The 14,781-nt window shown below is 44.8% G+C and overlaps 1 protein-coding gene across 5 annotated transcripts in view; it reads left to right on the forward strand.

Annotated features, from left to right (window-relative positions):
* Positions 1-14,781, forward strand: part of LOC112232296 (serine/threonine-protein kinase BRSK2-like) — a 162,681-nt gene that overhangs the window by 75,556 nt on the left and 72,344 nt on the right. For all 5 annotated transcript variants that reach the window (XM_042330748.1, XM_042330751.1, XM_042330749.1 and 2 more), the window contains exon 2: positions 10,594-10,688. In XM_042330748.1, the coding sequence (XP_042186682.1) occupies positions 10,594-10,688 (95 nt within the window). The remainder of the gene's footprint in view (positions 1-10,593; positions 10,689-14,781) is intronic.

Raw genomic sequence — 14,781 nt, forward strand, 5'->3', positions numbered from 1 at the left:
TTAGGAGGACATGTCATTTGTTTGAATGGTTTTCCCTCGTTGCCCCTCCTTCTCCCAACAGAAGGGCCTGCTCCGCTCCTTCTCCCAACAGAAGGGCTTGCTCCGCTCTTTCTCCCAACAGAAGGGCCTGCTCCGCTCTTTCTCCCAACAGAAGGGCCTGCTCCTCTCTTTCTTCCGACAGTTGAAAGTGCAGTGCCCAGTTGATAACCCCCCTGACAATTGACTCGAAACTGAACCTAAACTATACCAAAACGATTTTCACACGTATAACAACAGGTACAATTAATTAAGCAAAGTATGATGGGGAGAATGAGTGAGTAGGAGCGAGGGGAAGCAAAAGGCGCGTGGTTATGTGATCACCAATTGTAAATGAAGAACAGGGTGGGTCATTCAATTTTATTGATCCATTCTAATTGTAGGCCTAATTTTAAAATGGTATTTGATTTATTTTACCTTTATTTAACTAGGTAAGTCAGTTAAAAGAACAAATTCTATTTTTCAATGACGGCCTAGGAACAGTGGGTTTTCTGCCTTGTTCAGGTACAGAATATTTACCCTATATATTTGCCCTATATCAGTTCAAAACAGTCTTATACGTTTACTATGACCTACTTGGAGTAGGCAACACAGAGTGAGCATGGATAATTGTACACGCTGAATGGCTTTCAATCTCTGGGAAAATAGCCACATCACGCAGCAGGTGCGAGTGTTGGAGAATGTGGTGATGAGGCTTGTGGAACCTTATGTTGGCAAGGGGAGCAATGTCACCATAGACAATTTCTTCACATCACTGTCACTGGCGAACAATTTGCCTGCAAAGAAAACAAGTCTGGCTGGCACCATGAACAAAGTGAGACGGGAGCTTCCTCCCTCTGCAAAATAAGGCACCTGCACAGCTGTTGTGGAGCAACAATGCTGAAGAATGACAAGACAACTGGACACAATCAAGAGAAATCCGAATACTATTACACACTACAACCAAACAAAGGTATGTCAAGCATACAAAGTGTGTCAAGCAAGTGAACAAAATGTGGAAAAAGTCAAGGGGTCTGAATACTTTCCGAAGGCACTGTAGCTCGACATTAAATGACTTCACCAATCAGTGCGGATAGAGCAGATTGCTATGGACGGGTAAGCTACAGTTTTTACATGTGCGATGGACAGACAAGTGTAGGGTGCGAGATACCTGAGACATTTTGCGGTTGGGGAGAGAGCTAGAGGAGGTGGAGGAGGAGGTTTCACTTGATGTGCTGGGCATCTTGTTATGACATGCATTATCTGAATTAGCTAGGCCCACAGAGTCTTATCTACAGAGGTGCGGCTTCTATGGAGAAACTTTGAATGTTTTTGAATTTCATAGCTCAGAGGCTTAATGTTGGACCAGAGCTAGCTAGCTAACAAGCTTGTGTGTGCAGAGCTGCACCAAAATTAAAAAACAAATCTTACCTTTTTGTAGTTAATAAATCCAACGTGAGATGTGAAATGTCTAGTATCCTCAATTAACTAGCGTTCTCTTATTAGAATTATCTCCCTAATTTCTGAATCATGCTTGTGAAGTCAGTAGGCTACAGCAGCCTACACACACACACACACACACACACACAGGTAGCCTACATGGGGCAGGTAGCCTACACACACACTGGCAAAGATTTTCAGCTGGCAGGCAGACATTGGAATACATCTCTGAGTGACAGAAATGAGGGTTCTGTTGTGTTTTTTGTGGGACTTAAAAAATGTCCGGAACGTAAAGGAAAATGATTTACTGGTTCCCATGCTTATAAAATAACGTTTTTCTTCCAGAACAGTGTAAATCACTTTCGTTCCTGGTTCTGATTCTGTTCCTCTAAAAATGTTCTAATTTTCCGGTTTTCAGTTCTTCTCCCTGAACCGGTTCCAACCCCTGGTTTGAGTTGGTAATGAGATTTGTCAGATAGGTCATGCTGGTTATGTAGATGTGTTAGTGTTAAAGGTCAGGTGACAGGTCATGACCAGATCATACCCCACCTTTTGACCTCCCTGACAGATGACCTCTCACCATTGATCAGTAGAGCATCATCACTCCAGGTAGTGACGTGTATGTGTGTGTGTGTGTGTTTGTGTGTGAGTGCCTATAGTGTATGTATGTATATAGTAGTGCATGTCTACATATGTACGGGTGTACGTGTGTCTAAGTGAGTGTGTTTCTATGGGTTTACAAGTTTGCGTTCCTACAGTGTGTGTACACAGTGCATTTGGAAAGTATTCAGACCCCTTGATTTTTTTCCACATTTTGTTACATTACAGCCCTATTCTAAAATGGATTCAAAAAAACATTCTCTCATCAATCTACACAAACTACCCCATAGTGAAAAAGCAAAAACAGGTTTTTAAGATTTTTTTTCAAATGTGTTAAAAATAAAAGCAGAAATACCTTATTTACAAAACTATTCAGACCCTTTGCTATGAGATTCGAAATTGGGCTCAGGGGCATCCTGTTTCCATTGATCATCCTTGAGATGTTTCTAAAACTTGATTGGAGTCCATCTGTGCTAAATTCACTTGATTGGACATGATTTGGAAAGGCACACACCTGTCTATATAAGATCCCACAGTTCACAGTGCATGTCAGAGCAAAAACCAAGCCATGAGGTCAAAGGAATTGTCCGTAGAGTTCCAAGACAGGATTGTGTCTAGGCACAGATCTGGGGAAGGGAACCAAAACATTTCTGCAGCATTGATGGTCCCCAAGAACACAGTGGCCGCCATCATTCTTAAATGGTTTGCAACCACTGAGACTCTTCCTAGAGCTGTCCGTAGGGCCAAACTGAGCAATCGGGGGAGAAGGGCCTTGGTCAGGGAGGTGACCAAGAACCCGAAGGTCACTCTGACAGAGCTCCAGAGTTCCTCTGTGGAGATAAGAGAACCTTACAGAAGGACAACCATCTCTGTAGCACTCCACCAATCAGGCCTTTATGGTAGAGTGGCTAGACAGAAGCCACTCCTCTTTAAAAGGCACATGGTAGCCCACTTGGACTTTGCCAAGAGGCACTTGGCAAACTCCAAGTGGCAGGTAGCCTAGTGGTTAGAGCGTTGGACTAGTAACCGAAATGTTGCAAGTTCGAATCCCCAAGCTGACAAGGTACAAATCTGTCGTTCTGCCCCTGAACAGGCAGTTAACCCACTGTTCCTAGGCCGTCATTGAAAATAAGAATGTGTTCTTAACTGACTTGCAGAGTTAAATAAAGGTAAACCTAAAGCACTGTCAGACCATGAGAAACAATATTCTCTGGTCTGATGAAACCAAGATTGAACAACCCTAAGCACACAGTCAAGACAACTCAGGAATGGCTTTGGGACAAGTCTCTGCATGTTCTTGAGTGTCCCAGCCAGAGCCCGGATCTAACATCTCTGGAGAGACCTGAAAATAGCTGTGTATCGACACTCCCCATCAAACCTGATAGAGCTTGAGAGGACCTGCAGAGAAGAATGGGAGAAACTCCCTAAATACAGGTGTACCAAGCTTGTAGCGTCATACCCAAGAAGACTCAAGGCTGTAATCGCTGTCAAAGGTGCTTCAACAACGTACTGAGTAAAGGGTCTGAATACTAAATGTGATATTTCAGTTGACTATTTTTGAATACATTTGCAAAATTGTCTACAAACCTGTTGTTGCTTTGTCATCATGGGGGTATTTTGTATAGATTGATGAGGGAAAAAAAGCTATTTAATCCATTTTAGAGGAAGGCTGTAATGTAGAAAAAATGTGGAAACAGTCAAGGGGTCTGAATGCCTTCCCGAACACACTGTACGTGCATGGTAGGCTTGATTACCAACAACGACGAGACTGCCTACAGGGAGGAGGTGAGGGCCCTCGGAGTGTGGTGTCAGGAAAATAACCTCACACTCAACGTCAACAAAACTAAGGAGATGATTGTGGACTTCAGGAAACAGCAGAGGGAACACCCCCCCATCCACATCGATGGAACAGTAGTGGAGAGGGTAGCAAGTTTTAAGTTCCTCGGCATACACATCACAGACAAACTGAATTGGTCCACTCACACAGACAGCATCGTGAGGAAGGCGCAGCAGCGCCTCTTCAACCTCAGGAGGCTGAAGAAATTCGGCTTGTCACCAAAAGCACTCACAAACTTCTACAGATGCACAATCGAGAGCATCCTGGCGGGCTGTATCACCGCCTGGTATGGCAACTGCACCGCCCTCAACCGTAAGGCTCTCCAGAGGGTAGTGAGGTCTGCACAACGCATCACCGGGGGCAAACTACCTGCCCTCCAGGACACCTACACCACCTGATGCTACAGGAAGGCCATAAAGATCATCAAGGACATCAACCACCCGAGCCACTGCCTGTTCACCCCGCTGTCATCCAGAAGGCGAGGTCAGTACAGGTGCATCAAAGCTGGGACCGAGAGACTGAAAAACAGCTTCTATCTCAAGGCCATCAGACTGTTAAACAGCCACCACTAACATTGAGTGGCTACTGCCAACACACTGTCAATGACACTGACTCTACTCCAGCCACTTTAATAATGGGAATTGATAGGAAATGATGTAAATATATCACTAGCCACTTTAAACAATGCTACCTTATATAATGTTACTTACCCTACATTATTCATCTCATATGCATACGTAGATACTGTACTCTATATCATCGACTGCATCCTTATGTAATACATGTATCACTAGCCACTTTAACTATGCCACTTGGTTTACATACTCATCTCATATGTATATACTGTACTCGATATCATCTACTGTATCTTGCCTATGCTGCTCTGTACCATCACTCATTCATATATCCTTATGTACATATTCTTTATCCCCTTACACTGTGTATAAGACAGTAGTTTTTTTGGAATTGTTAGTTAGATTACTTGTTCGTTATTACTGCATTGTCGGAACTAGAAGCACAAGCATTTCGCTACACTCGCATTAACATCTGCTAACCATGTGTATGTGACAAATAAAATTTGATTTGATTTGATTTGTAAACATTTGTACCGCTGTACGTGTGCGTGCGTGCATGTGTAAACATTTGTACCGCTGTACGTGTGTGTGCGTGCATGTGTAAACATTTGTACCGCTGTACGTGTGTGTGCGTGCATGTGTAAACATTTGTACCGCTGTACGTGTGTGTGCGTGCATGTGTAAACATTTGTACTGCTGTACGTGTGTGTGTGTGCATGTGTAAACATTTGTACCGCTGTACGTGTGTGTGCGTGCATGTGTAAACATTTGTACCGCTGTACGTGTGTGTGCGTGCATGTGTAAACATTTGTACCGCTGTACGTGTGCGTGCGTGCATGTGTAAACATTTGTACCGCTGTACGTGTGCGTGCGTGCATGTGTCTGCATGTGTACAGTACGCAATACGCTTGCAGAACCCCAGCAACCAGACACCCTGTCCCACAGGAACTATTGAACACCTAACATACTTTGGCATGTCAGCAGTAGCCTAATTGACACGCTGGACATGTGGCATGGATGGGCCTCCTCAGCTTTCACCTGTTTACATGTATCCCACTCCACATCTATGTGGGTTTAGTCTTGTTTTGAAGATAAAGCAGTGAGATAAATCTAGAAGATGAATCAGTTATTGAACACAAAGCCAGGTTCTATACCCAGCTCTGGGACTGGCCAGCATTAGGGTTTGGCTGGTTGGACATCATTGAGAGTTTTAATGACATTGTCCTGGAGGGGCTTTGTTTTGTATTGAATCTTAACAGGCAAAGGAGGGATGGGGGGAGGGATGGAGAGTCAGAGGGAAGGATAGAGGGAGGAGAAATCAATAGGGATGTGCTGCTGATTCATTTATGTTGGTCAGACGTGTGTATGTGTGTGTGTGTGTGTGTGTGTGTGTGTGTGTGTGTGTGTGTGTGTGTGTTTTGCATGTGTTTGCGTGTGTATGTTTTGTGTGTGTGTTCTAGTCTTAGTCTAGTCTTTGCTTAGTATCTGGGGAGTTGACTTAGTAGCTCATACTCTCACTGAAATACAGCTCAGTGTAAACTCTAAACTAAGTCATTTTCACTACTGTGCACAATATTTCTCCTCATCCCCCTCTTATCTTCCCCTCACTCTCATCTTCTCATCCTGCTAACAACCGAAGATAATTTCTCCTCACCTCAGATGTTACAACACAGGTGGATTAAAAGACTGTTAATAATTTTACTGTCTATCCATATGCTTCACACATTCTACTTTAATTTGGATCCAATTATCAGTAGTATATACTGTTGTATACAGCTGAAGTCGGAAGTTTACATACACTTAGGTTGGAGTCATTAAAACTTGTTTTTCAATCACTCCATAAATTTCTTGTTAACAAACTAGAGTTTTGGCAAGTCGGTTAGGACATCTACTTTGTGCATGACACAAGTAATTTTTCCAACAATTGTTTACAGACAGATTATTTGACTTATAATTCACTGTTTCACAATTCCAGTGGGTCAGAAATGTACATACCCTAAGTTGACTGTGCCTTTAAACAGCTTGGAAAATTCCCGAAAATTCCGTCATGACTTTAGAAGCTTCCGATCGGCTAATTTACATCTTTTGATTCAATTTGAGGTGTACCTGTGGATGTATTTCAAGGCCTACCTTCAAACTCAGTACCTCTTTGCATGTCATTATGGGAACATCAAAAGAAATCAGCCAAGACCTCAGAAAACATTTGTAGACCTCCACAAGTCTGGTTCATTCTTGGGAGCAATTTCCAAATGCCTGAAGTTACCATGTTCATCTGTACGAACAATAGTACGCAGGTATAAACACCATGGGACCACGCAGCCATCATACCGCTCAGTAAGGAGAAGCGTTCTGTCTTCTAGAGATGAACGTACTTTGGTGCGAAAGCTGCAAATCAATCCCAGAACAACAGCAAAGAACCTTGTGAAGATGCTGGAGGAAACAGGTACAAAGGTATCTATATCCACAGTAAAACGAGTCCTATATCGACGTAACCTGAAAGGCCGCTCAGCAAGGAAAAAGCCACTGCTCCAAAACCGCCATAAAAAAGCCAGACTACGGTTTGCAACTGCACATGGGGACAAAGATCGTACTTTTTGGAGAAATGGCCTCTGGTCTGATGAAACAAAAATATAATTGTTTGGCCATAATGACCATCGTTATGTTTGGTGGAAAAAGGGGGACGCATGCAAACCAAAGAACACCATCCCAACCGTGAAGCACCGGAGTGGCAGCATCATGTTGTGGGGTGATTTTCTGCAGGAGGGACTGTTGCACTTCACAAAATAGATGGCATCATGATGAAGGAAAATTAGGTGGATATATTGAAGCAACATCTCAAGACATCAGTCAAGAAGTGAAAGCTTGGTCACAAATGGGTCTTCCAAATGGACAATGACCCCAAGCATACTTCCAAAGTTGTGTCAAAGTGGCTTTTAAGGACAACAAAGTCAAGGTATTGGAGTGGCCATTTATTTTTCATTTATTTCACCTTTATATGTAGGCTAGTTGAGAATAAGTTCTGATTTACAACTGCGACCTGGCCAAGATAAAGCAAAGCAGTTCGACACATACAACAACACAGAGTTACACATGTAATAAACAAACATACAGTCAATAATACAATACAAAAGGTCTATACAGTGTGTGCAAATGATGTAGGATAAGGGAGGTAAGGCAATAAATAGACCTTGGTGGCAAAGTAATTACAATATAACAATTAAACACTGGAATGGAAGATGTGCAGATGATGAATGTTTAAGTAGAGATACTGGGGTGCAAAGGAGCATGATCAATAAATACATACAGTATGGGGATGAGGTAGTTGGATGGGCTATTTACAGATGGGCTATGTACAGGTGCATTGATCTGTGAGCTGCTCTGACAGCTGGTGCTTAAAGCTAGTGAGGGAGATATGAGTCTCCAGCTTCAGTGATTTTTGCAGTTTGTTCAGGTCATTGGCAGCAGAGAACTGGAGGGAAAAACGGCCAAAGGAAGAATTGGCTTAGGGGGTGACCAGTGAGATATACCTGCTGGAGCACGTGCTACGGGTGGGTGCTGCTATGGTGACCAGTGAGATATACCTGCTGGAGCACGTGCTACGGTTGGGTGCTGCTATGGTGACCAGTGAGATATAACTGCTGGAGCGCGTGCTTCGGGTGGGTGCTGCTATGATGACCAGTGAGATATAACTGCTGGAGCGCGTGCTACGGGTGGGTGCTGCTATGGTGACCAATGAGCTGAGATAAGGCAGGGATTTACCTAGCAGAGACTTGTAGATGACCTGGAGCCAGTGGGTTTGGCGGCGAGTATGAAGCGATGGCCAGCCAACGAGAGCATACAGGTCGCAGTGGTGGTTGGTATATGGGGCTTTGGTGTCAAAATGGATGCCACTGTGATAGACTGCATCCAATTTGTTTAGTAGTGTTGGAGTCTATTTTGTAAATGACATCGCCAAAGTCGAGGATCGGTAGGATGGTCAGTTTTACGAGGGTATGTTTGGCAACATGAGTGAAGCATGCTTTGTTATGAAATAGGTAGCCGATTCTAGATTTAATTTTGGATTGGAGATGCTTAAAGTGAGTCTGGAAGGAGAGTTTACAGTCTAACCAGACACCTAGGTATTTGTAGTTGTCCACAAGTCAGAACCGTCCAGAGTAGTGATGCTGGACGGGCGGGCAGGTGCGGGCAGCTATCGGTTGAATTAGTTTGCATTTAGTTTTACTTGCATTTAAGAGCAGTTGGAGGCCACGGAAGGAGAGTTGTATGCCATTGAAGCTCTTCTGGAAGTTAGTTAACACAGAGTCCAAAGAAGGGCCAGAGGTATACAGAATGGTGTCGTCTGCGTAGAGGTGGATCAGAGAATCACCAGCAGCAAGAGCGAAATCATTGATGTATACAGAGAAGCCCTGACCTCAATCCTATAGAAAATATGTGGATAGAACTGAAAAAGTGTGTGCGAGCAAGGAGGCCTACAAACCTGACTCAGTTACACCAGCTCTGTCAGGAGGAATGTGACCAAATTCACCCATCTTATTGTGGGAAGCTTGTGGAAGGCTATCCAAAACGTTTGACCCAAGTTAAACAATTTAAAGGCAATGCTAATAAATACTAATTGAGTGTATGTAAACTTCTGACACACTGGGAATGTGATGAAAGAAATAAAAGCTAAAATAAATCATTCTCTCTGCTATTATTCCGACATTTCACATTATCTAAAATAAAGTGTTGATCCTAATTGAGCTCAGTCAGGGAATTTATATTCTGATTAAATGTCAGGAATTGTGAAAAACTGAGTTTAAATATATTTGGCTAAGTATGTAAACTTCTGACTTCAACTGTATATTTGGCTTGTCACAATACAATATGTGCCTGGCTGATTCAATAAGATTTTCTCTCTCATTCTCTCTCTTTAAAGCCCCCAGCTTCACTGAGCGCACGTCATCTCTCTTTCATTCTCTAATTTCTTTCAGCGTATTTCCCATATTTCCCTGTTCTTTCACTGATGACTCACACTCCTGTGTTTGCCTTTTGGTGCCGTCACTTGCACACACGCACGCGCGCACACACACGCACACACACGGACAATCTATTCGAGGCAATTACATCAATATCAAATATTCATTACCTGGTGTAAAGTGGTTGCCGAGGTTTCTAACCCATGTTGGCCAGGCAATCGAGCAGCAGTCCCCGAGCTCCGCTGACAGCAAGATCAATGGCACATTGTGAATGTCGCCCAGGATGCCATTCCGGCTCTAACTGCCTAACATAAAAGAGCCCTGCGGCTGCCATCTTGGCTCAATGCCACTGGTGTTTACGGCCCCGGTATCCCAGTTTCCTCGCACCTTTGGGGAAACCCATGGGGAAATCACCAGTCAAATGTAGGATATGTACTTCTCTGAAATATGTATGCCAGGTAATAAAAAGCGGTGCATATGCAGTGTGGGGTGGTATTTAGATGCAGACCTTTTAGTAGGAAAGTGACACCCTATCCCCAGGCTCTGCTCTTTGAAAAAGATAGATGTCGCCATTGTGTGTGTGTGTGTGTGTGTGTCATAAAATAAAGCTATTGCTTTCTCTGCATTGATTCTTTCATGTTGCTGTTTATGTAGAAGTTGACATTTACTTTGAGATGCAAAATGGCGAGATGGGACACGTTGGCTCTGGGGGGTTTCATACAGTGTTTTTTATGAGGAGCTTTGAGGGATGTTTTCTATTATGGAGTTGTGGGCTGACCGATGCTCTCTCTTTTCATCTGTATGTGTGTGTATTCTTTATCCGAGCGAGATGACCAGGGCTTTAGTGCACTCACTGACTCTCCTTACTCACTGACATTTACTCTGGTTCCCTTCAGTGGGACTTTGTTCGATACACGAGGCAAAGCTAACTGTTCTTGGAGTCATTGTGTGATGTTGCAGGGTTTTGTTTCAGCCCAGCACAAAAACACCTGATATAACTGGTTCGAACAAGACAGGCCTACTCATTCAGCTATTGTGCGTTGGACCCTCTTTGCTTTGTGTGTGTGTGTGTGTGTGTCTGTGCGTTTATTATGTGTTTGACTGACTTCACTGTGTATATTTGTGCGTGTGTATGTGTTTGACACACTATTTGCTAACGTGTGTGTTTCAGGCCTGGTGAAGCTGGGAATCCACTGTGTCACGTGTCAGAAAGTGGCCATCAAGATCGTCAACAGAGAGAAACTCAGCGAGTCTGTCCTCATGAAGGTAAGACCATGGGCTTGACACCAGATGTAGCAATGGAGAGCCATATGAGAGCCATATGGCCTTTGTTGTTGTTATTGTTCGAAAAAGAGGGTAATATGACATGGCCTTCCTGTCACTGTAGTAGAGAGAGTAGAGTGTTGTCCTGCAGGGTCTGACAGTATGACAGGAGGTCTTCCAGGGATAGTGCTGTTATGTAAAACAGATGAATAGAGATGCCTTCCTAACCTGTCATAGCTCTTTATCTTTGTGTCAGTGTGTGTGTGTGAGAGTTTTGAGGCCTATGAATGACGAAGTATGTTAGGCAACACTTCTGTATTTCCTCATTAGACCACTACCCATCAATAGCTAGACTAGACTTTGCTTCTCTGCAATTATAAGCCCTTATGGTAGAGTAAACCATTGGAGTGAGGAAAATGGAGCAGGCCTTAATCTGATCTTGTATAATGACCTTTCATGGGATGCAGCATATTCTCTATCTCAGGACATCACACCGAAGCATCTCATTTGGATGTAATTGGATCGTGGGCAGATTTAATTTGAATGGGGTGCAGCGCATACATACAGCATACTGTATGTGCTCTCACATGCACACACACACACACACACACACACACACACACACACACACACACACACACACACGCACACACTTCAGTAGTGCCAACACTTCAATATCCTGAGAGTGAGATAGATGGTGTGCCAGTGCAGGAGGTTAGTGTGGTGCTTGGCACTATCACACTGCTTTGTCCTCCGCACAGAGAAAGGGTCACAGGCAGCCATGGGTGACAAATGTTGTTAATAAAAAACACCCTGGCTGGTGTGTATGCGTGTCTGTGGACTAAATATCATGACTCCATTGGGCCCACTAGGATGTAGTCGGGGAGATTTTCTGTTGACCAAGCACATGCTTTGCTTTGCCTCATTCCCGTGGTCACCCCTCGGTAGGGAAGTTAACCGTGTGCGTCTTTTGTCAGTCTGCACAGGAGTGTGTGCAGTACGCTATGCACATACATGTGTGCCCTATGCACTAACCAAGGCAGTGGAATAAGTCGAGTTTGGTAAGATATGTGTGTGTGTATACAGTAATAAAAAATTCAACAAATAAATTGATCACATACACAGGGTGTAGCGAAATGCTTGTGTCACGCTGGCGTGAAGAGATTTGGTAGACAGGCACAGGAATGCGTATTCGGGGTAATGAAATGAAATGAAATTTCCAGATGGATCCGTGACAGTGACCCCACCCACCCCACCCCCCGCGCTGCACTAGCGGCGCAACGGCACCGGTCTAGAGGACAATCACGGGAACACAGTGCTGGTCGATCAGGGCACAATGCAGCTGCCGAAGTTGTGTCATAGTCGGACAGGCCAGTTGCAGCTGCCGAAGTTGTGTCATAGTCGGACAGCCCAGTTGCAGCTGCCGAAGTTGTGTCATAGTCGGACAGGCCAGTTGCAGCTGCAGAAGTTGTGTCATAGTCGGACAGCCCAGTTGCAGCTGCCGAAGTTGTGTCAGTCGGACAGGCCAGGTGCAGCTGCCGAAGTTGTGTCATAGTCGGACAGGCCAGTTGCAGCTGCCGAAGTTGTGTCATAGTCGGACAGGCCAGTTGCAGCTGCAGAAGTTGTGTCATAGTCGGACAGCCCAGTTGCAGCTGCCGAAGTTGTGTCATAGTCGGACAGGCCAGTTGCAGCTGCCGAAGTTGTGTCATAGTCGGACAGGCCAGTTGCAGCTGCCGAAGTTGCGGCGGTGTCGGACGGACCAGTGGGAGTGGCGTCGGACGGACCGGTTGTGGCGGCTCCAGACAGGCCAGTAGTGGCCGCTAAAGTGGCGTCGTCAGACGGACCCGTTGTGGCAACGTCCGGCGGCCCAGTTGCAGCTGCCGAAGTTGCGGCGGCACTGGATGGACCAGTCGGAGCGTAGTCGGACAGGCCATTCCCGCTGTCTCCCTTAATGGTCGATTATTCTGTCACGTTGGTACAGTATGAAGGGATATCGAGAGACAGGCGCAGGGATGCATAATAGTAGTGCCGTGTAAAGGCACCCCCGTGCGAAGACCAAACAAACACATAACAAAACACAGGGTTGAAACCTAAACAAAAGAGCGAGGAGTACCTCGAATAAATAACACCAGCGCACAATGATTATCAAACGGGACGAGACCTGTAATCATCTGCGCAATCCACAAGGTCACGAAAGCCCAAATACACAGCACAGATACTCACACACACCAACGGACCTAGTAACAATAATCAACAGGACAATTGTAAAGCAAGGTCACCCTTATACAATTACTAATCACTGGGAATAGGGGCCAGGTGTGCGTAATGAAAGTTCCGGAGGGATCCGTGACAGCTTGTGTTCCTAGCTCCAACAGTGCAGTACTATCTTAACAATTCACAACAATACACAAATCTAAAAGTAAAAGAATGGAATTAAGAAATATATAAATATTAGGATGAGTAATGTCGTAGTGGCATTGACTAAAATACAGTAGAATAGAATACAGTATAAAAACTCAGCAAATAAAGAAACGTCCTCTCACTGTCAACTGCGTTTATTTTCAACAAACGTGTAAATATTTGTATGAACAAAGCGAGATTCAACAACTGAGACATAAACTGAACAAGTTCCACAGACATGTGACTAACAGAAATGGAATAATGTATCCCTGAACAAATGGGGGTCAAAATCAAAAGTAACAGTCAGTATCTGGTGTGGCCACCAGCTGCATTAAGTACTACAGTGCATCTCCTCCTCATGGACTGCACCAGATTTGCCAGTTCTTGCTGTGAGATGTTACCCCACTCTTCCAGCAAGGCACCTACAACTCACCCTCCGATCCAAAAAGTCCCAGATGTGCTCAATGGGATTGAGATCCGGGCTCTTCGCTGGCCATGGCAGAACACTGACATTCCTGTCTTGCAGGAAATCACGCACAGAATGAGTAGTATGGCTGGTGGCATTGTCATGCTGGAGGGTCATGTCAGGATGAGCCTGCAGGAAGGGTACCACATGAGGGAGGAGGATGTCTTCCATGTAGCGCACATCGTTGAGATTGCCTGCAATGACGACAAGCTCAGTCTGATGATGCTGTGACATACCGCCCCAGACCATGACAGACCCTCCAACTCCAAATCGATCCCGCTCCAGAGTACAGGCCTCAGTGTAACACACACTCTTCGACGATAAACGTGAATCCGACCATAACCCCTGGTGAGACTAAACCGCGGCTCGTCAGTGAAGAGCACTTTTTTCCAGTCCTGTCTGGTCCAGTGACGGTGGGTTTGCGCCCATAGGCGACGTTGTTTCCGATGATGTCTGGTGAGGACCTGCCTTACAACAGGCCTACAAGCCCTCAGTCCAGCCTCTCTCAGCCTATTGCAGACAGTCTGAGCACTGATGGAGTGATTGTGCATTCCTGGTGTATCTCGGGCAGTTGTTGTTGCCATCCTGTCCCGCAGGTGTGAAGTTTGGATGTACCGATCCTGTGCAGGTGTTGTTACACATGGTCTGCCACTGCGAGGACGATCAGCTGTCCGTCCTGTCTACCTGTAGCGCTGTCTTAGGCGTATCACAGTACGGACATTGCAATTTATTGCCCTGGCCACATCTGCAGTCCTCATGCATCCTTGAAGCATGCCTAAGGCACGTTCACACAGATGAGCAGGGACCCTGGGCATCTTTCTTTTGGTGTTTTTCAGAGTCAGTAGAAAGGCCTCTTTAGTGCCCTAAGTTTTCATAACTGTTACCTTAATTGCCTACCGTCTGTAAGCTGTTAGTGTCTTAACGACCGTTCCACAGGTGCATGTTCATTAATTGTTTGTGGTTCATTGAACAAGCATGGGAAACCCTTTACAATGAAGATCTGTGAAGTTATTTGGATTTTTACGAATTATCCTTTTTTTGCTGAGTTTACATATGAGATGAGTAAAGCAGGATGTAAACATTATTAAAGTGACTGCTGTTCCATTATTAAAGTGGCCAGTGATTCCATGTCTATGTATGTTGGGCAGCAGCCTCTAAGGTGTAGGGCTGAGTAACCCGGCGGTAGACAGCTAGTGATGGCTATTTAACAATCTGAAGACTTTGAAATAG

Source organism: Oncorhynchus tshawytscha, linkage group LG12 (assembly GCF_018296145.1).
Source record: "Oncorhynchus tshawytscha isolate Ot180627B linkage group LG12, Otsh_v2.0, whole genome shotgun sequence".
NCBI classification, from domain to species: Eukaryota; Metazoa; Chordata; class Actinopteri; order Salmoniformes; family Salmonidae; genus Oncorhynchus; species Oncorhynchus tshawytscha.